Consider the following 26989-nt stretch of genomic DNA (forward strand, 5'->3'; position numbering starts at 1 on the left):
ATGTATTCTTGTGTTCAGCTCATCAGGAACGGAGGTCTCTAACTGGGAACACAGGAAAGAATTCCAGCAAATAAACAGAGTTAAGGAACCGCACAATTATTAGAACCTTTCTACTATGGAAAGGGTTATATTTCATTTTAGTTGCAGTTAGCAGTTCCCAATTTCATTGTGGACTAGGAGACAGCAATCACAATGATACCTCTCTTCCCCAAATAGAACGGAGAAATAGTAAAAATAATCAATTTACAGCAGACACATCAATAAGCAGATCAATTAGCAAACCAGAAGAAAGGATGGAATGAACAAGGCAAGATTAACCATGTGCAAAAGCATGGAAAGAACACACTGGCTGAGAAGAGACCTCTCACTAAACTACGAAGCAGTATTAGAACACAAGTAATAAAATACGAGAGCAAGCATTAACTTTCATTAAAACCCCAGAAAATACTGCATTGTAGGGAGATCAATCTGACCAGCCCTTTCCTTTCATTATCATGCATTTTGGAAGAGTCTTTCATGACTAAGAATGCAAATATTCTTATATATATGCCCACAACAATTCAAAACCATCAAATCATACTATAATAATGTGATTGTTGCTTTGCTGGGTCACCAAAAACATGATTTTGCCAGAGAAATTTTTTGCAGCAAGCAGTTAGGAATCAGACTCCCTTTATTTTAAGGAAAAGGTAAATGAAAATACTAATATTAATCAAGAATACAATTAATCTAAGAAAAGGGGTGGAAAATAATACTATAAAAACATATTTTGAGGGTTGGTTCGGGTTTTTTTCTTTTTCCCCTTTTTTAAACAGAAAAAGCAAAATGCAAGGTTTTCATCACTGAAGTATAACTGCCAGAATAAAAGGGCCTTTAGGGTGGAGAGAGAGGGGGAAAGAAGAGAACAAACAAGAGATTCTTATTCCTTTATGTGGTACATTGCATCATAAATTATTGCCTAATTTCTTACAGTTTTGGCTCACACAGGTTGCCGCTTATCTGAGTTGGCGGGAAACATGCAAAGCAGCTATACCCCGAGGAGAAGAGGGAACCCACCAGTGGACATTAGATGATAAATAGTACAATAAGCTGGCATGATTACAGGCCATGCTGCACATTCCTCTCTGGAGTTTTGATTTGTTATCTAGGGCTGGAGTGGAAAACATACACAGAGAAGGACAGAAGCAGAGGAAGCTGGAGCTGCAGCATCCAATCGGCTCCATCAGCCTGCAGCCGGTCACCGAGTCACTCACCTCATAGCCTTTTTCCAGCAGGAACTCAGCCAAGTACGAGCCATCCTGAGAAGAGTAAGATATGGGAAAATGTTAGAAACACAGTGAATAGGCCTGGGAGATTTGGACTGGTTAAAGTCTCAAAAAAGGGGAAAAAAAAAATATTACAGTGAGCTGAACTGGCAACAAGCATATACTTTGATTTCTCCAGATTCATATACCAACCTAAATATCCCACAGACACTTTTTGGTTAATTTTACATTAAGAAGTAGTATACTTTAAAATAAGTTGCTTACAAACAATGTTTGAGAACTCCTGTGTCTTGAATCTCTTCCCAAGTTCCATTATGAAGTGCCTGGGGACATCTTTCCAAAATATCCTAACCACAGTTATTGAATGTGAACTATTTTGACATGGGGAAGGAAAAACATTCTAAAAAAAATTGGTACAAGCTATGCATGCTCTGCAAGCCAACGTGCCTCTGTAACACTTGGTCTCTCTCACGTCGCCCTTGCACACGCACTGCTTCCACAAGCCCTCTGGAAGCAGCAATTATTCTGCCTGACCAATTGAGTTTTCAAAAACATCTCTAGCACACTGTATATTTATACTACAGAATACAAGCCACTTTCACATTTTATGTATCATTGAGGATTGAGAGCTTGGGTTGTTCTGGTTTTGGGTGTTTTTTGTTGATTTTTTTTGCCCCCCCCCTTTTTCCCTTTCTTTTAAATCCTTGTCAAACTTAAATTATTAAACTTGCAAAACTCAAAGACTTCAAATCATATATTTTTCGGAAATAAGATGATTTTCCTGGCATCACTATTGCCAGGACTACTAAATAAAATATAAGGAATCAGACACATTTGGTGTATATACATATTATGCTTCTAAATGCATACACACCATCACAAACCCAACAAAGCTTACCCCTCCAGGGGAGTGGTCACTAACCAATTCAGTGAATATAACCCATGCCCAAAGAGCCTGATTTTTTGAACTTGTTCCTTTAGCATGCAAGAGTATCCCAGAGTTAACTGACTTGATACAGAAAGACCATAAAGAACATGGGATACCACCTATGCTCACATGCTTAAACTCCATTTTGTGGATCTGCTCTGCTGTGATCATAGCCAGAGACATTTAAGTGCAAAACTAAACAGACGTCTCTCTGGTCCTTTTTTTACAAAAACAAAGCATGTTTCTCAAAGAAAAATCTCTCACACCTCAGATTAAATGAGCTTTTCTCATCTCATAGACAGCCTAAGGAGAGTAACATACTGAAGTAAGAAATACGAGATGCACTAGGAGGCCCTAGAGCAGCAGGACTGCCAGCAGAGACTGCTTACTGCATTGATGGGAAAATCATGCACAAGTCTATCCAAAATGGCACAGTACAGTGTACAAGGGGCATGCCGTATGTTTAAAATTGCAACATTATTAAAACTGTATGACTTTATGGTATGTTTCATAAACTCTTAGTCCAGAAAAGCCTGAAACCAAGAAAGCGAGTCTCAGTTTACATACTTCCTCACTACATCTATACATGTGTTCACACAGCTTTACAGTTCCATAACCCAACAGCTGTCAGTCTATCACACTGGTCTAGAACACAACTGACATGTGTGCCACGGAATCACTGGAACAGTCTGTTTTCTGTATATCAACTGAATGGAGAAATTCAAAGAATATGCAAACTCCAAAAATGGAAAAAGTAAAGCAGCTGATGACAACTACATTTACTGTGGTTGTCATCTTTTTCATAAGTAATTCCCCCAGTATTCATCACAAGTGGAATACGGGGAAGAAAGCTTCCCAATTCTCCTTAGTTGTTCAGTTCACTAAAGTAAATAAATATATAAAATAAAACCAAGGTGAAAGTGGGAGACCCAGAGAGTACAAATGAGATGAAAAAAGAAAGACTATGATTACTTCGGAAGTTGACGGGAAACAGGCTTGACTAGGACTGAACCCTGTCAATAAGGTCTTGTTCTTCTCACCCAGGCCATTGCTCAAACTTTCCAGTCGTCCTGGAACATTTTGAACCAGCAGTGGCACTCACTTCCTCTCCACTTCCTTTCCAGGTCTATCAAGTGATAGGGTAGGGCTTTACAATGAGTGGGAAACAGGCAGCAAGCGTGAAAGCTACTGGTTTCTGGCTCTGGCACAGCACAGCTGATTTACTGTCTGGTAATCACACACAATGCAGATTCATGCTGTCCCGCACTGCGATACCATATCACACACGGCTCCCAGGCTTCATGTTTCCCTTCCTTTTCAGCAGAGCAGCTGTCGATACGAATGGCAATCAGAACAGTGATCAAAGTGTCGAAGTGTTTGTAGCTTGTAAGGATAGTACAGTTTCCATTTTTTCCTAATGAGGTCAAGGAGTAAACAATATTAAGCTCTATTAAGTGATTTAATATTTTATACACAGGAGACCATATTATGCATATAAATTCTATTATCAAACCTATTGATTTTCATTTATACTACAAACAGAGCTTTCAAGATTCAGGAATCACTGAACTATGGAAAAAATACTAGAGGAGCTTGGCATTTAGAAACAAATCTCAATTTTTTTAGGGTTAGTACATTTTGCTTTGAGCCACACGTTGCCAACCATATCAATTCCTGGTCTGCATCTGAGTAGGAATGGACCAGCATGAAGTGCATGACTTGATATGATCTGTGAAGGTGGGGACTGGGGAAAGGGTCTTCCCTTTCGTAAGGGATGGTTATAGTCTTTGATCCTTTCTTGCTGAGTGTTTTACCCCAAGACTATGGTCTAAATCATCTTCTCAATACTGAAAGAAACCAATACCTGCTTAGGTGGCAGTGAGCACATGCAACCAGAAAATCATTAGCATACCCAGAGGCCAATCTGCTCATTAAGGTAGCTATAGGTACCCTACTCCACAAAGTCAGCCAAAAATCAAGGTGAAAAAGCAGCCTATACAGATTAGAGCGCTTAGTTACTGTGCTCCCTCCACTGGGCAATATGCTATTCTACTTTAGAAATGTTGTCACATTTGAGAGTTTACCTCTGCTAATGTAAAGTACTCAGCTATTGCTACTCAGTTTGCAACAAATCAGCAAAATGAGGTTTTACTAAACCCAAGACACCTCAGACAAAAGTAGGTACTTTTGTCTATGTCCAAAACACCAGCCTTAAAATAAAACAGCATACAAACTGCCTTTAAGTAGGATTGCAAGGAGACCTGGCTCAGCAGATACATCAGATCAGCTTGAACGGTCAAAACAGTTTAACAAGACTGACTAAACAAACCACCTCAGTTAAAACAGTTCCTCATCAGCACACTCTGACATATTAAATTTGAAGAATCACTATGCTGTCTTTAGCCAAATAGTAGTTTGAAAGCACATACAAAGAATGATACTTCAACTGGCTTCCAAGACACAGCAGCCGGTTTCCAACTGCAGCTGCTTTACAGCATGTCTGTAAAATTCCCAGACAAAAGAAAACAGTCACATAAACTAGAGAGAAATAACTTAGGATGCAGTATTTCATATTTGATACAGTAGTTAATGTCAAGAACTTCAATAAGCTTTGACACACTATCAAAGAAAACCTTTTCCAACAGAGTGAAGAAATTGAAACATAAACAAGAGTTAGTGCTTTGCCACAAACATCTCGAATTAAAGAGAGTATCAAGTTTGACTTGATCTGTGAGCAAAGAACAGGATCATTCAGATAGACAACTGAAAACAAGTGAATTAAATAGATGATCCAAAATCTCCTTTATTTTGTACTGTTCTACATCAGGAAATTCCACTTGCAATGGATTTGTTTTGGATTTTGCAGAAGGCTGCAAAAGCAATCCCAATTACAAGACATTTTCGTCCTCTTCCTTTGAACATCCTCCTGCTGACTCCTGGATTCAAGAACTAGGTTACATCCTACCTGAGCACTCATAATCTATGGAAGGAGACTCCCTCTTCCCTCCACAGCTCCTCTCTGCTAATAAAGAGGAGTGGAAAAAGTGTTAGGTGGCTGAACAAAGGAAAAGAGACCAAGAGGAGGAGGAACAAGATTCTTCTTAGAACTCCAGCAGAACTATTTGGACTGTTTTTTTCACAGCAGGAGGAAGGAATTAAAATCCTAATACAAGTGATGCAAGTGTATTAAGACTGTAACTCAGAGAAGAAAGGGCTCCCACTGCAGGGGGTTAGTATAAACATTTGAGAAGAAACATCCCACAGTATGGTGGTAAAAAGGACATTCCCTACAAACATGTAATAGTAGGAAATCCCAAAGCCATGCAAAAGATAGTGATAAATCCTACTGCAAGATCCCTAAAGAAACTCTCCATCGACAGCCCGATTCTCTTATTTTCTGAAACAACAGAACTGATTGTATCAACCAGACTCCCAAACCCGACTCCTAGCCACAAAAGATAGTCATTCAAAAAGCACCACTTCACTGGATAGCACAGCAAAGAAGACAGCTCAACTACTGTGTCATCTCCCATACTCTTCATACCTTTGCAAATGGGTTAGCAACACAACCTGAAAATATAAAAACACAACACACCCTCTGTCAGCTACACTGTTTGGAAGAGGTGCTGGCTTTTGATATTTCCACGATGGGCATGTATAATGAAATATCTATCCATTTGCTAAATGCTTTACTTCTGCACCACCAACACTAAGTTTTCAGACTTGACTGTTCCTTGGAAAAAAGTGACATAATTTTCCATATCACACAAAAGACCAAAGTTGGTTATACTTACAAAATTCAAAATCACGTTGAGGTTCATGCCATGCTCTTAGGAATAACACTACAAAGGTGAGTTCATGGAAGTTCAAATTATAGATGGTGTCAATTATCAAGGTCATTCACAGTGATTCTAAATTCCTTTTGAAATACAAACTACATCCATGCTTTGCTGAAGTTAAGTTTGGATAGGTTCAATTAATCTGTTTGGGGGACTGTGCGTGAAAAGAAGGTGCACACATTCAGCTACAGGACATGGGGTTTATTTCTTACAGGGAGCTTTCTGCAGTAACATCACCAATAGTGCACTGTCACTGTTGTTTCAATGAATAACCTATACCTCCATTAAAAATGCAGAGCTATGCCAGTGTGCTATGCCTTGCACAATAAATTGTTGCTTCATGAAATTTTAAGCTTTTGCACAGCTATCAGCTAACACCACTTATTAAGCTGGAGTATGGTGACAGATCCTTTGAAGGAGGGAACTCACATCACACTAAAGCAACACCTGAATGATTTTAATTACAATCCATAATAACAACTATTCATTTGTTTGTAGCACTCTGAAACAGGCTTCCTTAAAAAAAAAAATAAAAAAAAAATCCATGAGTACTACAGTGTAATGTTATTTTTGCTGAAACGTGCATACTTCTAATGATTTCCAGTGATTTACAGAGGAAATCGGTAATTTTTTGCAGCTACTATAAACAGAACAGTGCTGCACTTTGTCTCAAATCTTCAAGGCAATACTCAAGGTAAAGCATTAAAGCATTCATAAAAAATTCTCTATACTGAAAAAAGGAAGAATTATGAACTCTGAAGTATTCAACTGATTTATTAAAGCTGCCACCCTCCAAATGCAGTAGTTATTTTGCTATTTTGATTTGTATTCTGGCCAAGTAAGAATAGGAAAACAAGTGTCCTTTTGTTCCTGCTGTCAAAATAAAAAGTCAAATGGCAATAGATGTTTAAAAAAAAATAAATCTTTGTTTAAAAACATTCTTCATTTAATTGAAAGGTTTTTGTAATGCATTAACTGCAGAACAACAAAAGAAATTAAGTAAAGTCATCATTAGCAATAACAACAAAAACATTCTAATTATATTACTCTGATCTTTTTCAACTAAGAGTTGTTTAAATAGTAAAAGAAAAGTAAAGTTGCTTTGGAAGAGTGAATCACCTTGTTTTTTCCTAGTCTGAGCTCCATCTGACCTCACACACTATTCCACTGTTAAACTGTTAAGTTATATTAAGAGCTGCAACTTCAGTTACAAACAAGTTTTTCTTCCTTCCTCCCTCCAGTTATCTTTATCCAAAACAACATTATTCACATCATCAATATCTATAGCTATTCTACTGTGAACCTCACCGCAGACACTTAATCGAAAGAACAAACCTCTGAACCACTCTGAAGCCAACTTGAACAGATTAAACTTGTGTAATTCAAATTTGCTCCTTAACAGTAGGAGCATCAACTAGTTATTAGTTTTGGACTAACTTAAGCCAACAACGGTAAGGTATGTCAGTGCAATACTGCTGTTTGGGGTTTTTAAGTGTTGATATTTAAAAAAACTGTAAAGCCTTCAGTCTAAAACACATATGAAATTCTACAATAAGCAAATAGCTTGCATCTATCACACAACTCCCACTACATCTCAGCTTCGGAAAAAAAGGTTACACCATCAAACTGCGCATACAAAGAGTTTTTGCCTTATTGAGGGGACCTGTGACACTTAATGCGTTACTTCCAAATATACTTATGTCATGGTTTCCCAGTGACAACAGTCAGGTGCTTGATAGATTTTTATGGAAAACTAAAAAATTATGCCCCTAAACTCTCAGGCTGTGTGCTCTAACATTCAGAAATTCAAAATAACTAATATTTTTTTCAGATACATGCAAAGGATTATTTTTATAAAAAAGAAAAGCATCAGTAGAGAGCCTTTTTGAGAATTTAAAGAACGTTGAATGCATATTAAAATCTGTAATACATACCTTTTTCTTCAAATTTGAAAGTGTGTAGTACATTAATATAAAAGAAACCAGTTACGAACTCTAAATTTGAGAGAAACCTAGCTATACTTTTCTGTTTCACTAATGAAACCACAGGGACTGGAGGAATGTATCTATAAACATGGCAATGCAACTCATATGGACAGCAGTCCACAAGAAAATTAAAACCTCTACTTATAGTGTTTGTAATGGGAAATCCGTAACAGTTTTAAAACCCACAAGATGATTGTTTTGCCCATCCCTATTTCCTCCTATTTTCAAAAAGCTACTGGCATCAGATGGTCTTTCACTTTTCCAAAATAGTAACAGCAGCTATGAGCATTTTGGACATGGCCATCGTCAAGTACTCAGACTAACCCCTCAGACCCATTTGGTGACTAACACTGTTGCAGCCAACTCAGGGAGAAGCCCCTCAATCTGCAATGAATGCAAGCTAACCCCAAACTCTAACCAGTGGAAACCTAGCTGGGGAGAGCAAAGAAACCAGGAACTCAGGACTAAGCTGCAGCACATGCTCTCAAAAGAGTATTTTGCACCTCAGACTTTGAAAGTTCACAGTTGTCACAGTTACAGATCATAAAGCCCAGAAATATTTTTTGAAGAAATAGCATCTGTTGTGTTTAAGATATGTGAGTGACTTTGTGAAGTGACACCAGGAGCAAACCAGGAAATCTTAGCATGCCGTCTTCACCTTTAACATCCTACAGAGGAAAAAAGAAACAAAAGCAGTAACCTGGCTATTACTGTAACGGGGGAGGCCACCTGAACTTATGACTGTACCTCAACACACATCCTACCAGAAATTGTGGACCCCCCTCACTCCCAGACAGAGCTTAATGGGTTTCGTCATTTGTGTGTGTGTGTGTGTGCGCGCGTGTGTGTGTGTTCTGGCTTTGTGGGGTTTTGTGGTTGTTTGGGGTTTTTTTGGTCTTTTTTGGTTGATTTTGTTTGTTTGTTTGTTTTTCCCTTCAGCAGCCTAGCACAGCTGCTGAGGTTAAAGCTTTTACAGTCTAGGATTTATGTATTTTTTTGAAGACGCCATATATGTTCTATAATATAATTGTAAATAAATATGGCCCCTGTGGTAATACCTGATTGAATGAACAGAACTATTAATTAGACAGCACCTACCTTCCTCTCCAAGCAAAAACAACAGTTGATTGAGATGCTTAGTTGTATAATAAATGCACTTACATTCAAAACATTACAGTATAGATTGAAAGTGGACATTAGACCCGATACCTCTTTGTCAAATGCTGCTGTTGCTAATCAAGCACCCCAATGACACATGGACCGAGCTTCCTGGTGGAAAGAAGCCAAGCAGGATAAGGATTATCTAGGTGATAGCAAAAGGATGCAATGCTTTTTCAGAGAAGGTTGCAGAAGGTCATCCTTATATTTACAGATACCGCACAATGCCTTGTGTACCGAACTTCACAGCTTTCCCTTGTCAGCTTTGAAAGGGGAAAAAACTCACCCAGCTTCATTAATTGCCAAGGTTCTTGTCTAAAGGGAATTAGAAAGGGAAAGCAAGCAGTGGCGTTTGCTTATCCTATCTGTCAGGAACAGGATTTTGAACAGACAAGTACCACAAAACCACCAGCAAAATACCTTTTCCTTCAATTCATACAGTAATAAAATCACCTGCAGTTTCAGTTAGCAATAACGAGTTGTATCATCTTCAAATGCAGTTATCAAAAGAATTCTTCCAGCTAGCTAGCTGTCATGAACAGGTTCCTATTTAAGATTAGGACGGAGATATATCAAGATAAAGCAACCACATAGTTTAACTATTTCCACATCAGTTTTGTTCCAATGAGTTACGCAGTTTTGCACAGATCTCTGAAAACAGAGCAACTATTTAAAACTTTCACAAAGCAGCCTTTAAAAAAGCATCAAAACAAATTACTCCAAAAAGTTCTTACAAACATGTCCTACTTTAACTTCTTTCATTTGCTGTTCCACAAAACCTGAAACTAGTTAAATTTAACTGACTTTACAAGCTGCAGAGAGACTTAGTATACAGGACATATTTTAGTCATTTTGGTCTGTATTCATAGTAACTTCCTCTAATCTCAAGGTTTCTTTGCAGTTTTTTTGAACCCCTTTGTGCCCTAGGAACTACAGGAAACATTAGGGGAAACCTCCCTGTCTCTCTCACTTTGCAAACCGTTCTGTTACATTTGTTCCTGGTTGCAGCTCACCAACGCCAAGCATCACAGTATCACAATGCTACTTCTTTAAAATTCATAAATTCTTTAATTACCAAGGGACATGAGGGCGCACTGTAACTGAACTGCAATGAGGCAGTTTTTGAAAAAAGGCAAATGTGAAGACAATCACATCTAGTTTTTAATAGTCATCCCTGGCACTTAAAAAATGGCAACATCCTATCTTTATGAAACACTTTAAACTTCCATAGCAAGCACAGGAAGAGAACTCTGAGTTTTCTTAATCATCAAATGTAAACATAAGAGCAAAGTGCAAGACAACCTCATTTTCAGAAACATGGGGACTCAAAACGGCCCTTTTGTTTGAACACTAAGCCCCCTCTGAGAAGATTCTCAGATATGCACATACATAAGCAGTTCCTAAAATGAAGTACGCAGGTTCTCCTTTTAATACTGTTAAGAATTACAGATTAACACCTCCATGCAGCTGACTATTTGGAATAGTCTTCATGCTTCCTATTTGTGGGTTCACCTGCTTTCACCAGTGCTGAGCCTCCAGCAAATAAAGACAAGAAGTAAGACAAGAAAAAAATTGAACCGACAAGTCAAGAAATCGCACCTTATACCTTCTGAATCTTCTTAAATGCTTACGCACTGAATCGCTACAATATGCTCAAAGTAGACAGAAAAAGGAAGCTTGCATACTAAACTACATCACACATGGAAAACTAATTTGGGCAGCCCTTAAGGAGTTCTTCATTGCCACATCAACTAAGGTACTCCTCATCAAACCATCTCTCTCTGCCTTATTCCAAGAGAAGAATCATCATCCATTTTCCTCCAATCCTTCCCCTTGAAAGCCTTTTTAGAAAGCATTTAGAGGCATAAAAACAGGACTGCTATACATGCACATTGCATGACCTGACCAAACTATACTATACAGTAACTTTTTGATGACCATCCTTACTCCTTAGGGATTGATTGCATTTATTTAGGGCATCTGGAACTACACTGAGCAAGGTTGCAAGGGTACTACTGAATCATTTTGTACTAGTGAACGTGCTGACAACCAGTAGGTGTACATAACCAAACAGCTAGCTTAACCTCTCTACCTCACAGAAGCCTTCCTAAATGACCCTGCATCTATAGACCTTTTGGAGGAAGATATTCGATTCATTGCAACCCAGAAAGAAGTCTACAACAGCTTTGAGATGATGGTAAAACTCTACCTTCAGGATATCAAGCATCACAGCTACACCCCTTCCCTCCCTCTGAGGACAGTCATGCTGCCTGATTCACAGCACTAAATCTCATTCATTTGGAGCTGTAATTAGTACTGCAGCCATCTGCTATGCACAGACTACCCGCAGACCCAGGCCACAGGCATGCTGCTCCTCTGGCAGAACTCCAAACCAACTGTGGCTACATGTTTGCACATCTTGTTTGTTAATATTGCTTTTGCAGACTGGCTAGAAGGATGCTATCTGGTGCAAAGCTGCTCCTTTCGGCTGGATGCCTGCAGAGCAGTCGGCCACCTGTTGCAATTCAAGCACTCTGTGCGTATCTGGACGACCTGTGATGGGAATACCAACTTTGCTAGATCTTTCATAAAATTAGCTTGTTTCTAAACATGACAGCAGTCCTACATCCATAAGGACAATATTCATGGTTTTTTTTCCTAGATATTTCTATTTCACTCGAGACAGTGGTTTACCTGAAGGGAGGTACAAACTTGAAAGAAAACGTTCCCAGGTGTTCTCATGTACTTTTTGTAGGACAGTCTCAACCTGACAAACTAATTTAGCAATCAAGTGACTAAAATTTGCATCTGAAAGTAAACAGCAGGGGTCTTAGGAAGGAGGCAAACAACTCTAAGCACAGACAGACAATGAGGGGTGCTCTTCCTGCTGAAGTGTGACATAAGAATTTCTCCAAAATTACTGGGATGGGACAAGGAAACATTGAGATTGCTGTTCTTCTGCTGACATACAGGAAGTTAAAACTGCAAGTTGCAAGCAAAAGTTTTTCTGCAGATCTACTCAGTGATTGCTATATTTTTCCCACAACTACTGTCATATTTTGATTTTGTTCTGCAACTTTCCTTAAAACCAAAATTTTACCCGAAGATGTTGGGGACAGACATCTATTTACTCATTCTTAATGCATTTCATGCCAAGCTATGGAAGCCAAGCTGTTGTTTTTGTCTGTCTAACCATGCTTACATAAATGTGACATGCAAGAAGCTCATGTCTAGTCAGTAAAAAGCATTTAATGTTCTTTCATAAGAACAGCTTTCCAAGTAGCTCATTTACATAGAAGTAGGAGCTAGGCACAGTTCTTGAACAGTATCGGGAATCATTTATGCACAAACATTTAATGCACAAGTCAAACTTTTCTGATATGAGAATTCAGTTTCCATTCAAGGACACACAGAAACAAGTGGATGTATTCCTCAGTGGACCACCCATACCCTTGACAGTTTAGTTGTTTTATACTTCACTGATGCAGAATCCTAATGATTCCTTAGCATCATGCTGCTGCCTTCCCCCTTTCATGAAAGCTAGCAATCTGTAAATACTCAATTTATATTTAACTTTCACATCAAATGGGGAAAAATTCACCATGTTGAAACTCAGCGGTCCTAATGATGCTTTGTGGAAGGTGGTAGGGAGCCAGCCAGCAGCACGGAGATTGGCAGTCCCAGATGCTCATAGGAAAACCAATGTAAACCAGTATCTTACACACTCTATTTTACAGTCTTCTCCATCCTCCAGTACTTATGCCTAGAAGTTAGTAACAAGGTTAATGACATCTTTGTGAGATAGTTCTTGACTTTGCCTATGTTTATTTACAGCTTGAGGAAAATCCTGATAGAAATGCATCCTCCAGTGCAACTGGCTAGACTAGTAGGGCAAGACACTAAAAAGAATCCTCTTTCTTCCCTTTTTAATGCACAGCAAGGCTGAGTAAAACAAATTACTCTTGCTGATGCCATCCAGTTCAAGTGCAAATTGCAAAGTTGTTTCCACAATTTTTTTGTCGTTCTCCTGAGAACTAAAGCACTAAAGATGCTGTTGTAACAAGAGGTAAAGATTTAAATGCACTGTCCCTGGTAGTTTAAAGCATGCAAAGAACAGTTCTGTGAGGCCTTGACTTTTGTCTCTGGTGTTATTTGTGTTTGAGCTCACCCAGCAACTTAGATTTGGTTTTAAGCCTCTTTTTGCCATAAGCATAAGATTAATGATTATGCATGGCACTGCTTATAAAACACCCTCAAATGCTATAGCAATCTATGCAAATAGTCCTGAAAACAGGTATCAGGAATGAAAACTGGTTAAAACGTGTATACAAGCACATGTCTCAGCAGAAATTCGTAAGCACATGTACCCTGTTAGAAGGTGGAAAAAAGCAAAGGATTTTTAACTGCAAAAAAGCAGACTGATTTTTAATATTAACCAGTGGCACATTCGCATGTTTTTTTACAGAACAAGAATGAACAAACTGACGTTAAGATTCCTGGAAACAGTATAGTAACTGCACCAGCACATTTTGAGTTTAACAGATTTGCTGAAATCCAGAAGAAAAGCTTGACTGAAAAATGAAAAGGCTATTAAAGTAATATTAACCTCACCAGTCTCTACTGGATCCACTATCCGTAGCTCATTCAAGGATTACTCAGCTAACTGACCCCTGACAGTGTTTTGTGGGACCCTTCTTAATCAATTCACAATTTTAATGGATGATTATACTAACACTAATAATATTTTAGAAATAGAGCATGGAAACAAAGACCTATGGGGTAACCAAGTCAGGGAGCAATACTAAATCAAATGCAAGGCTCCGAAAGAAACATTCAGCTTCCCTGTCAGCAATCATCGAGTACATTGTAGAGCAGCTGGCAAGATCTTCTGTTGCTTCTCATCACTTCTTTCTCTGGCCTTCTCCTTTATAAAGTTATTTCCTCTTGATATCACCAGACACACAATAACTGGGCTAAAAAATTAAGCTTGCTGTCTAAAGCAGTCCTCCCACCTCTTCTCTCCATCTGGAGTTCAAGCCTATACAGGACTATTGCAACATTTCTGGAGGGTTTTTCTCACTATTTCTTCAAAGAATAAGCTTCTTTTTAACTCCTATGAGCAAATTGTCAATACCCATGAATTGGGAATACTTTATTAAAATAAACCAGCTGGAACTTATATAGCTCCACTGCTACATATGCTATTGTACACTACATTTCTTATGCCAATAAAACGAAAATAAATTTGTTAAGGGGCTAGCTTGTGACAGAAATGCTACAAGTTATTACCAAAAGGGAAGAAGGAATAGAGAGAAGTCTAAGCATGCCAGATAACTACACAGGAATGTCTTATTCTTAGAATTGTTCTAATTCTCTAAGCTTCAGAGTGTCATATTTTCTGTTCAGGGAAAGAGTTGTGTAATACTCCATAGTGATTTATGTGGAAAAAAATGTTACGGTACAAACTATTCAGCTTCATTTTACTTTCTATACGTTGCATAATTTACAAGAAAAAGACGACACAGATGTGAGAAGAAAGTTTAGCATGTATTTAAACCAAAATTTTCTCTTTTCCATAACTACCCTGAACTATTCTTAAAATTTCAGACCCATAGAAATTCTTTGCAGGGCTTTAATAAGAGAAAGACTATATAAGCCTAGCCACACATTTCCAGTTTGGGGAAAGACAATGATCCAAGGTACTTTAATTCAGTTATGCCTCCCAAAGATAGGATCTGCTGAATGTTAGAAAACAGCTCAAGAATCCTTCAGAATTACCAAATTCTAGCACCATAACCAAGTTTTTACTGATCCATGAACTGCAAATACACAAACATGATTTCTACTACAAAAGAATTATATATGTGAGATAACTACATTAAATACATTTTTAACATTTACTGCAACTCTCAATCAAAGATGATTGAAGCAGGGGGTTTGTACTTTACTATTAGTTTTTGAATGATTATTTAATTTCAATTAAATTTCAATTGCCTATATGTAAGTGCAAGAAAAGTATTTTAACCTTCCAAGTTGCTGTTAAACAAAAGTTAACAGTTTTAAGCATTTACAGTATTCCAAAATAGTCCAAACTGGTGTGGTCTCTGAAAGATACTAGCCTTCACACTTATGAAAAGCACAACCTGAAGAGAAACTGATGGAAGGAAAAAGAAAAGGATCCTTCACTTTGGTTTTTTTTAATAGCACAAAAAAGGGCTTTTATCCCCAAACCCCATGAACTAATTAAGAACCACACAGCATAGCACAAACACAATCCTTAAGACTGAAAATCAGTAACTTTTCAACGTTTACCTTCAGCATCAGCTGACATGAGGGCATCAATTACTTTGTAGTTCCCCAAAATTTTTTCAGTCCAGGATAATTAAAATGTGTCTATCTACTTCTAGTTCAGAAGGAATGCACGCCCTCAAGTTGAAGGAAGTCTTAAGCAGGCAAACCAAAGACTAAGATCAAAATTTAGTCACATTAAGTTAATACTCCAAGCAGAACAAATTACTTCGTCTGAAAGCAATAAAACCTTTCCTTTGATTTTCAAATTATAATGTGATGCTAGCATAACACTGGATTCTTCAGTACCATGGTAGGTTGAAATTTTTATACAAAGAAAGAGTTCCACCTCTGAAATAATCTAGAATTAAAATATCAACACTTATTGAAGCTTGCAACTGAACGACAGAGAGCACAGCCTGAGGTATCATGGACATCACTAAGATCCAGTGATGGAAATGCACAGCATTTCCCAGTTTAACAGGTCTGCAGCAGAGGCTGCAAGTACCTTCCTGCAAGGCATTCATTGAGACATCTGAAGTCAGTAGTCTACTTTAAAACTTGAATAGACTTGACAAAAGATTATCCTGCATACCACAGAGTAAGACAGACTTCAGAACCAATGTCAGATCACAGACCCCTAAAAATGGTTCCTAAACAATACACAAAAAAAGGTGTTCTCGTTTAAAAGATGCATATGAAGGCCACATTACCCCATTTTGAAAGCTTTCTTCAAGATGCCAATTTAACCAGTGACCTTCATATTGTACTACAGTTAGTTCCTACTTTATAGTCAGGATTAATGGAATAGTGTACCAACAGGATGATTCATGTGTAGTTAATCAAGTAGCTGTGTCTTCCAAACATTTGTTTTGTTTTTTGGGGGGTGTCTTTCACACACACGCACACCCCTTTTGATTTTAAGCTTCTTTCCTTCATCAGCTCTAGAGCCTGGGGTGGAAAAGGTATCAGCAGACCATGAAAAAAATAGTAATTCTTCACTGATGCGTCCCCAGAGTAGAAAGTGTTTGGCTGCAACTTGATGTGACACCTTTGTTTTTGGCACAATATAACAATCTTTCAGTCACCATTTGAAGTCACAGAAAAACAACGTGCAAGCCGAAATTTAGCTGTAAATTATCACTCCTTTAATAAAAAAGAATTCTAAAATAATGCCATCAGCTGGCTACTCTTTTGTAGCCATCTTCTTACAGCTGCAAATATAAAATACAGAAGAGATGTTGGAGAAAAAGGACTAACTCCATTCCCTCCCACCCCAACCGAAATATTGAGTCTCTATAGGAAAACTTACATACTGTCACTGTACATACTTGCATCCATACTTGTATACTTCCATACTGTAAGTACATACTTACATAGTGATTACACTCATATCTTTTTAAAATGTTTGGCTGTGTTGGCATGTATCTCAATATAAGAAATCAAACTTGCACATCAAAACAGGTCTGAAAACCTTGGTATGGTTCTGGCTCCAGTTATAGTACGAGACAGGAAAACTGGAGAAGTCTTTGCTGGAAGAATGTATTTGCAAAAGCTTCTTAAAATCTTTGAATCTAGGACTTAAGGAAGATTAAATCTAAAGGAAACAAGTCATTTGTAAAAGACAGAGGAAGGTTCACAGGCTCTAAGTCTCTGGGATCTTTCTTTCTGTTATATCATTTTACATGTCATGGTTCCCAGCTTCCAAACTCTGACCCCGTAAACTAAGGGCTAAACCACAAATAAATGCTGACATTTTCAACATCCACTCTTTGAACCACACAGAGCACAGAAGAACAAGGTATTAGTCTGAAGTCATTAATTCCAAATTAATCATCCAAATGGGGAAAAGCAGATACTAAACCCATTTCTAGTTACTTCTTTTTAATTCCAAAAGTACCACAAGTATTTGAAAACTGCTAGCTTTCCCTAGAAGAGGGTCACAACAATGAAGCAAGCAATTTATGCATTTCCACATTTCGTTTTCAATGCTATTCCCCAATCTAAAAGCTTGGGTACATGTTTGTGTTCACTTTCACAAGTAGGAACAGCAGGAGCAGTTTAATCAGGTTTGGTACTGCTCTAGTAAGCCCATCCTAGGCACCTAGGACCCTACTACTCACAAAACTGGCAGCTGTCAGTTCCACAGTGCTTTTGTGCTTTGGAAAGCCAAAAAGGGGCAGCAGCATAATTAAAAAAAGGTCTCCATCCATAGACTTTAGATGGCATCAATATAACCTTCTGCACTCGGGGGTTTAATTTCCAAGAAAAAGTAAAAATCATAACTGCATTTAATATCACTGTAAATGAGATTAAAATGTTAACAGAGAGAAGCTGCCAACATACCACCTCTTGGCAACAGCTGTTGGAAATCTGCAAACTAGGGATGCCAGGGTTTGTTTATTTTAAGCATTCAAATTAGATTACTGATTAGGATCACCTGAGGATAATACCCTATTATAATTTCTGTGAGAAAATTTACAGTTCTTTCAACCATCTGCACAATCATCTTTGGAACACAGTCTACATCCATGGCATTTAGGGTATACAAATATATACTCTATATATAGTGTATATACAGCATAGGCATTAGTGTTTGCAAGTAAATCTCAATTATTTTTTTTTTTTTTTAGAATATAGGATACCAAATATTCTCACAATGCATTTAAACCCTGTAAATTTTACAAAGAACTTAAGCACAGGAAAACACATAGACCCAATATCCAGCTGCACCACAGAATTAAAAGGCAGACACAAATGGAAAGACAGGAAGATGGCAGAAAAATACAGTTGAAGCAAGGCTAATGGAAGCATTGCAGCAAACACGCCAAACTAATCTTCTTCACTGTCTGATATCTTATTATTAGGGAGCAAAGAATTCCCATAAAAAGGGCCTATAAAAGCAACTGCTTTGTTACAAGCAAATAAGCTAATGGTTTTATTAGAAATGTATGCCAAAAGGTTTATCTGTTAGGCAAGAGTTGCTTTTTTTATGCAGTGTTTTAAAAATATGATTGAATCACTTGCTTCACTACTTAGCCACACGCCATGCATATAACCTGATACAGCAATTATTTCTATGATATTACACCAGCTTTATTCTCCCTGATCCTCCTCTGTGCTTGAAGGTTGCAAAAAATGAAGCCAATGCAAAGTCTGATTTTTAGCAAGTTAAGATGAAAAAGACAAGCAGAACGTAAAAATAAGAAAAAGCTAGCTGCATTGGGGAGGAGGTTAAAACTTTCCAAATCCCAGGTTTAGCTTCTTCAAAGGCAGCTAGCAATTCCCGAGAATAAGCCAAAAACCCATATACACCAGATTTCAGCTTTCATACCTGTCTGGATGGGAAGGACATGGTTACATTTAAACGTAAAGCCACCACAGCAGAAACAAATGCTAGAAGGAACTGCTTTTTCAATAAAGGCGTGCTCATAAGATTCCCTTGAAAATAAATTTGACAAATAAGGCACTTGCTAATTGTTCGAAGAGCGAACTGCCTGAACTGGTCAAATGAGTGGAGCTGCAACATTAGAAATACAGTATGTTTTTATTCTACAACTTAAGCTTCTGGTGCTTTGGTGGTGAAGGGGTTGTCACTTTTGTTTTTGACACTCTACAAGGCCTGCCATAAGTTATTACAGAAATCGAATATAAGGCCGTTGCATTAAGTTACTTAACATGCACACACAAAGTGATGTTCAAAGAAGCTTCAGCTTTCACCAGCAAGGAAGTTGATTCCTCCGTATTCTTCCCTGGACTCGTTAAAACACCAACGTCCACTGAAGGTGCTCAAACCACCCAACTTTCTTCCCCCAGGTTGTTCTTCCTTTCAGATAAAGCATGGCATGTCTTGAAAAAACTGATGTTCAGAAAAGCTGATTAGTTTAGGAATTAGCATAATTATTAGCAATTTATTAGGAATTAACAGTACCTGTTTACCTTAAGGAAAGAGACTCTATAATTCCTGTTTCCATACAAAAATATAATTGCCTGTTTCCATACAAAAAGTTTCACAAAACTGATACTTCTTTTCCTTTCAAGCTTGTTTCACAGCCAGCTTCAGAACTTTGTTATCAGAGCAAAACTTTCAGCACCTAAAAGTTAATGGAGGCACATTAAATACTAAAACATTCACTAGCTGAAGTAAGCATGGCTATTTTGTGAAGAAGGTGAAGAAGTGAAAACAATTTTCTTCCAATGAGTTTGCTATTGAACCATTTGAGAACATAAGCTTGCAAATTACTTCCATGTTGCTAATCCTGAGCAAGTATTTTAACTATTTGACAAATGGTACAAAGGTATCTCCCCACTGGAACTGGAATAAAAAGAGAGGAGAAAAACCCCCCACAGCTCACACAGTAGCCATTGTTTGAATATTGGAAGGGGAAGCCAGCACTGGCATCTCTTGATCTGCTGAACTACCAGTTTATCTTGATGAAATACAACTAAACTATCAGACTGCTTTGAAGGTGTATGCTAAGAAAGTATTAAAAAATAAATAATAATTATCAGCAGCAGCTTCCAGAAAATAGCTTCCAGAAGACTAAATGCAGACCGTAGACACAGCTTGAGATGGAAATTTAAATGCACCTACACCTTGCAAGGCCAAAAAAGAAAAAATATTTAATAAGGAAACTTAAGTCTTACTAAAGAAACATATGTACCTTTTTTTTTTTTTTTTGTCTACATAAAAGAACATGTTTTACAAAGACGGGGATTGTTTCTGCAGCTACTGATTCCACATCTTGATAGAAGTCTAATACAAATATTATCAGTTAAATTTTTGCCAAGGTGGAGATGCTGGAGAGAAGGAAGCACACCCACCTAATCAAGCAAAATAAGGTTAATATTCAACAAGATAAGTCATCACAAAACAGTATTGTCTGAACCACTATTCTAAAACACATCAGCAGTTGATTAACTTCTTTTAAAAGAAGCATTTATTTGTAGAAGACTATTAGGCTCAGTAAGAACGATGAAACAGTTAAGGGACCAGAGTTCAAGTTACAGTGCAATATCAAGAACCTACACATATGCTCCAAAACAGGAACAACCAAATCTTCAGTGACTCATAGTCATTAGTATCAGATTTTGTAGTTCAGTATGGACTTTAATGAGACAGCAAATCCTTACAAAAATTGCCAGCTAAAAAGACTTCATAAAAGCATCTGCAGCATTTTCAGACTTAATGACTAGGTTTACAATAATTACAATAGAAAAAACACAACTAGCACTGCTACTTAACAGCATTTAATTCTACTGTATCTTAATGCTTTAAACCTCATCTTTTCAGGGGGCAGATTCAAGTGTGGCACACTCCAAGACGATGAGGTTTAGGAATGAGTCAGTTCAGGAGGAAGGGAGGAGAATCACTGCCCAAAACCACCAGAGAAGAAGGAGCCAAAGCAGGGTTGTTGGGTTTGTAACCACAAATACTTTGCTTTTCATTCTCTCCCACCTCACCTCAATTCAGTAATCAGACACATTGGTCAACTCAAATTAGGAAACAGCCCCCCCTCCCCACTATAACAACAGGTCTACTCAAGGTATAAGTAAAGTTGCCAATTCTCATCCAGCACAAATGGGCAAAGACAGCCATCATGGTAAGGACAGTCACCTTAAAGTCTGACTGGGTGCTTGGGAGGGATGGAAGTAGATAAACATCCATGCAACACTTGCGCCTTACTTGCAGCTTCAGTTGGGTGCCTACAAGGTTTATCCACAGCAGCAACAAACCTCAACCCAACATTATACCATTCTCTAGTGCTGCAGGAGAAAATAAATCCTTTCCCCATAGCTTCAGCTAAAGAAAAGAAGACTGTTTCTGCTTCCTACAGGAATGCCAAAAGTGATATCACACAGAAACTACTCTATTACAATTCAACCCGTTGTTTTTTACCAGTGGTATAAAATAAGCCTGTAGTCCTCTGGTGCTTGTACCAGAGAATCATTCTTCTGATAAGCAGGCTGGTCTACACAAGTCAGAACAGTGTATGTAACAAAGAAATCATTATTCTGGTTAACTAAAGTGTTAGAAGGATCAAGTGTAAACCACAATCATTATTTAGCATCATTACTCCTATTAACTGACTTGATTTTTGACAGAAATTTGAGATTACCTTTTTGTTAAAACAATATTGAGGTATCAATCTTTCACAAAAAAAAAAAAACACTGTTAGAGAAGGTTGCAGGCATCACTTTGTTAGTGATGCAAATACCATCTATCAAGCTTACCTTTTAATCTTTTATCTAGTATACATGAAGATTCATGCCTTTTTAAGTAGGTAAAAATCAGAATCTATCTTCTTCCTTTTTCTTTCCCATTATCCACATTATTGTCAACATAATTTGCAAGTCACAACACCTTAACTAGTTACTGGATTAGAGAAAACAGGGAAAAGAAATCCTTCAACAGAAAGTTTCTTATGGTGTCTTCTATAGAAGCCTTCAGCACTTCAGTTTTCCTAACACAGATTAAAAAGAGATTAAGAGCCATAAACTGTAGGCAGCTAGTTGATGGTCTTTCAATAGTGTCAAGATGACTGAAGACCTTTATATATTCAACCTATACAAGTCTACCAAGGATTATTTTTCTCTTCCTCTGCCCTTCAAGAAGCCAGATCAAAGAGAATAACTTAGATTTAAAATCCAGCATTAACTATAGGAATCCTATTTTGCTATATTGACCAGCCTTTTGATAAAACTTAAACTTGAGAATTAGAGAACAAGTCACAATCCCCATTAAAGACCTTTTGATATTGCCTCTTTTCAACTTACATATGAGAATTCCTTCATCAAAATACAAAAAACCCCCATCAGAATAGACATCCACTTGATATTGTTTCATGTCAGAAGCACACAAAAAAAGCCAACATCCTAACAAAAATTCCACACTGACACAAATACTGGTACTCATGCATGGAGTAGTACTTTCAAGATGTGTCAGAGTCCCAGCTAACATCCAGAGCCTGATTCAATGCTTAATGAAATTAGCGACTATAGGGTATGATTTTTCCGTAAGAGAAAAATTGATAGAAATTATTTCAAACACTTCCTTATAAAACAAACCAACAACTCAACAACCCAAAACCAAAACCAAACCCCAAACAAGACAAAACCAACCAACTTACCCTTGTCAAAACTGAAGTTTGGTTTCTTTTAGTTCTTGATACAGAAGTGTGTATCTCACATATACTTAAATTTTTTGGGGAGACCTTACAACCGGGAGCAGTAAAGCAAAACATCTTTGCTTGTGAGGTTAACTGCTTCACATCTATACCATCATTATTTTGAAATAGCAAAATTTGTCTCCAGAGATCAGACAGAACCACCTGATCCTGCAGACACTTTTTTGTATTTTAAACATACACAAGTAGAACAGCACTACTTCAAAGCACTACTCTTTTAACCAGAAAAAGACGATATAACACAACATATCTTTGCTGTATTGATCATACATCATAAGTATTTACCTAGTGGTAAATACATCTCAGGGAACATAGAAGCAACCTACTTTATAAAGGAGGCATTGTACTCCAGGTGATGCACCTGATATTTTAGCTTCTCCTCCTCACCTCCCTCAGGAAAGCAGTTACCACAGATATCTATTGTTTGACTGCACACACACTGTAGTGGCGAACCAAGTTAGTATTGTACAAAACAACAGCAACACATGAGTCAGCTAGGTTTGCCTACCAGGACACTACTGTTAACCGTGCTCATCCAAGATGAGAAACCTGTTTGCTACTAAATAAACAGAGAACATTTCCTTGTAGGAGAAGGGGAATCCCCATTCCCTCCCTCACTCCAGCTTCTCCTATAGCATCCTTTCAAGTCTCATCATTTTAATACTGGCTCTCTCCAATGCCATTTTTCCCTTTCTTTTTTTGCCAAGAACTTGTTCTCATTTAGCAGACAGAATAGAGACTGGGAAAATACTCCTTTCCACATACCTGCAACAGAATACGATTACTACACTTATACGAGCTTTGGACCTGTCAAAACTGTTTAGGAGCTACAAAATGCAGTCAAATCTAACATCGAGTAATAAAAAACCCAGATAGGACAATTTCAATTCCAGAAGAAAGAAGATTCCAACCATTCCTGCCACCTTTCTCAGTCTTCAATCTAAGAAAAGAGAAAAAAAGTTGATTTCACCAGCGGTGAAAGATTTCAGGTTTCCGTAACATGGTAGGGAGACATGATTAAGCAATCACGTATGCAAGAGATGCATTTTCTATTTTCTCTTAGAAAATAGAGAAATAAAAAAGCAATTATTCTATTATGCCACAGAGCACAAGTACGAGCCTCTGTGGTTAAGAAAAGAGCTGAAGTAACTTCAAAATACCTTTGCCAGAAGATTTCAAGCATTTCCTTTCAGGAGCCATTGTACAGACTAGGCACACCTTATACACTCTGCCACCATCCTGGCCCTAATACATTCAAGTTTTTACTTCATAAAAGAAAAATAGCTGAATACTGTATGTATATATATGCCCAAGCATTTACACACATTTGTATCTTATCACAAAAAAGCCTGATAGTACTACTAAACATAGATGTTCACTGTGCTTAAATGCGAGCATAAAAGCATGTTTTCACTTGCAATTAAAGCACAGTAAATGAGGGCACCAAAGGAGACAGGCCCTGGATCAGTGAGTACAGAGTGTCTTTCTCCATAAAAGGCATGAAAATTTTCAGTCATAATTTAACAGAATCAAAGAATAGTTTGGATTACAAAGGACCTTAAGATCATCTAGTTCCAACCCCCTGCCATGGGCAGGGATTGGAAAACAATGTTCCTTCTATTCCAGGTACAAGTTAATAAGAGATAGTATCTGGCTCCAGTTCTAGGTCACTCCATCTTCAACACTGGAGCAGACATTTACATATTACTTGATAAAGGGAGGGGTGCAGGGACAATATAAAATGCCACCAAAACAATATTGCCTTTTGCCTGCAGATACCAGTGGCCTCCAGGGGAATATTCTGGTGTGCTTACAAGTTTGGGATCTTGAAACTGTTTGTTCTTCCAAGTTTTAGGTTTGCATTCTATCACTTCCTTAGAAAAACTGGTTCACTTAAAGCAAATAAGTCTCCTTATTGGTATCAAAGCCCCAAATCTGTTCTGAATGCAAAATCTCCAAGCAATGATTAAGGAATATATATTGATACACTGCAAACCAATGAATTAAAGTGATACATTGACCTGACTAACGTTTTCATCTAACCCTGTGATGAAGTTTGGGTAGCCCAACCAGCAGGAGTCTGTTCAAGGATTGTATACAGAGGCCTTAGTGGCTACTAGTTAAGAGGAAATAAATGGAGGGGAGGGAGCAGAAGAGAAGGGTGACTTTTTATTTTAAATTACATGGAGTAAAGCTGTATTAAAATTTGCTGTTATGCATCGTAATAGGAAGAAACAGCAATTTGTGGCTTTGACAGATATGTAACTGTTAGTATTGCCAAGCAACTTCCAGCAAAAGAGTGTTCACATTGGAGGGGTGGGGAAGGAAACACTTTCTAGCACAGACTCAAATACATAACCATACATAACCATTTACCTTTCAGAAGTTTCAGCTGAAGCTTCTTGCCAAGTTTGTAAACTTACGTTGAGAGACCACTTCCTTTTACCCCCATTAGAATCTCTATTTTGCTCTTGCCTGGGCAAGAAAGATGAGACCCACTCATTTTTGGGACAAATGTGGTTACATGGCGGCAAGTACAAGACTTGACTTTCTTTGCCTGCAACCTGAACAAGCACCTAAAATAACCTAAGCTTATAACCATCTCACCAGTCCCTCTATTTCAGGACTGGGTTGGGTAGAACTGGCCACGTCAGAAGTGGTTCAGTCTAGACACTGCATTTCCCCTTTGCTTTACCATGGTCCTGCTTCCAGCAAAGCTCCTTTAGTCAGTATGCTGTATGCAGAAGAGACTGAAGAGCACAGGGCTGTGAAAAGGACAAAAAAAAACCCAAACAAACAACAAACCAAACCAAACCCAATCAAACAACCTGCTACTTCAAAGAGGAAGAACAAAGTAATGAGAAAAGCAGCTGTAGTACAGTTTGGTATTCACCAAATTTCCTATCTTGAGGTTTTGTCTATTCTTAGAAAGACAGCACTGAGCATCCTGGATCCTCCCCTTACAAAGATCTGCTTTTTCTTAACTAGTCCATTACTTATGGCAGACAAGCATGCACATTCAACCAAACAAGTTCCACTGCAAGGGTTCCAGTTCTACAAAACTGCTCTCAGCTTCCAGTTCCTTTGAGACCCACCACTGCTTCTTGGCCATTCAAACATCATGGATGCCAAAGTAATTTGTAGAGCCTGCATTCAGATGAGGCACCAGAACCATTCTTTAAATAAAGGCACTGTCCTGGACAAAGCCTTACTCATGGGAGGATAGACTACCACAACATTCTGCAAGGGACTGCTGTCCTGCTCTGCCAGGGTGGACATACTGCTATTATCTGCCTGCAAACTGGTACAGGGCTATGTGAGCTCTGCTGCCTTCTGTACAATCCTCCTGCGGGGTTTTGTTGGGTTGTTTTTTAATCTTTCCATAGTTCAAAATGCAAAATTGACCTAGAAGAATGGGGTGAACTTCATCTTCAGTTCTGACTACAGCAGAAAGGCTTCTTCGGAAAAATACCTCTCACTACTGCTGGATGAAACTCCAGATACACCCTACATGTGCATTCAGTACCAGAATTTAAAAACAGATCACTTGTTTCTGACTGTACTTCTAAGCATCCCATGTCAGAGCGATTAGTGAAACATGCCCATCATCATCTTCTATTAGAAAAACAGCGCAGCACTTTCAGAACACAAGATGCCTTTGCTGTTCCTTTCCTCCTCTTTATTTTAACCACATGGGCTTTAGCTCCTAATACAACAGTCTGTATAAGACATAAACACTTCATTACACTGGTCACTTTCCACAGCCACAGGAAAAATATTAATTTCATTTTCTGCAAGCTATGAAGCCTAAACAACCAACTATATATCAAAATACGGTTCAAGATTTAAGGGGTAACTAACTGTATGATATACATCTCTTTCAGACAGACTTGTTCTGGCCTGCATTCCCAGTCCCAGAAAGATCAACAGTTGGCCACAGGCAGATCATCATCTACTTAGTAATATGCTGACAAGATGTAGTCACAACATGGAGAAGGAGAGGTAATGGAACCCAGGAGTCCCCAGCATAAGTCTGTATTTTCACAAGACCCGCCAGATCTCCATCTTAATACTGGAAATATTCGATTTTTTCCTGACTCTTCAGCATCCTCTCTTCCCCACCTCAGTGGCAAAGCTGTATGCCTCTGCTTCACACCAGCAGCATTAGGAAGCATTAGCTGCCATCAATATGAATCTGCATCCATTCTAGCTTAGGCACCATTGCCATTTCTGTTTTAGCATTGGTAGCCAAGCCAGAATTAAAAAGAATTTTTACTAGGTCAAATGGGAAATTGTGTGGGCTGAAAGATCATCTTGTTCTCCCAGAACTTCCCATTTT

The 26989-nt window shown here is 38.1% G+C and overlaps 1 protein-coding gene across 1 annotated transcript in view; it reads right to left on the minus strand.

Annotated features, from left to right (window-relative positions):
- Positions 1–26989, minus strand: part of GMDS (GDP-mannose 4,6-dehydratase) — a 422575-nt gene that overhangs the window by 357954 nt on the left and 37632 nt on the right. The window contains exon 2 of the mRNA XM_057399362.1: positions 1254–1298. Within this exon, the coding sequence (XP_057255345.1) occupies positions 1254–1298 (45 nt within the window). The remainder of the gene's footprint in view (positions 1–1253; positions 1299–26989) is intronic.

This window comes from Pezoporus wallicus, unplaced genomic scaffold (genome assembly GCF_028554395.1).
Source record: "Pezoporus wallicus isolate ANWC-B61680 ecotype Strahan unplaced genomic scaffold, APGP_CSIRO_Pwel_v1 contig_818, whole genome shotgun sequence".
NCBI lineage: Eukaryota > Metazoa > Chordata > Aves > Psittaciformes > Psittacidae > Pezoporus > Pezoporus wallicus.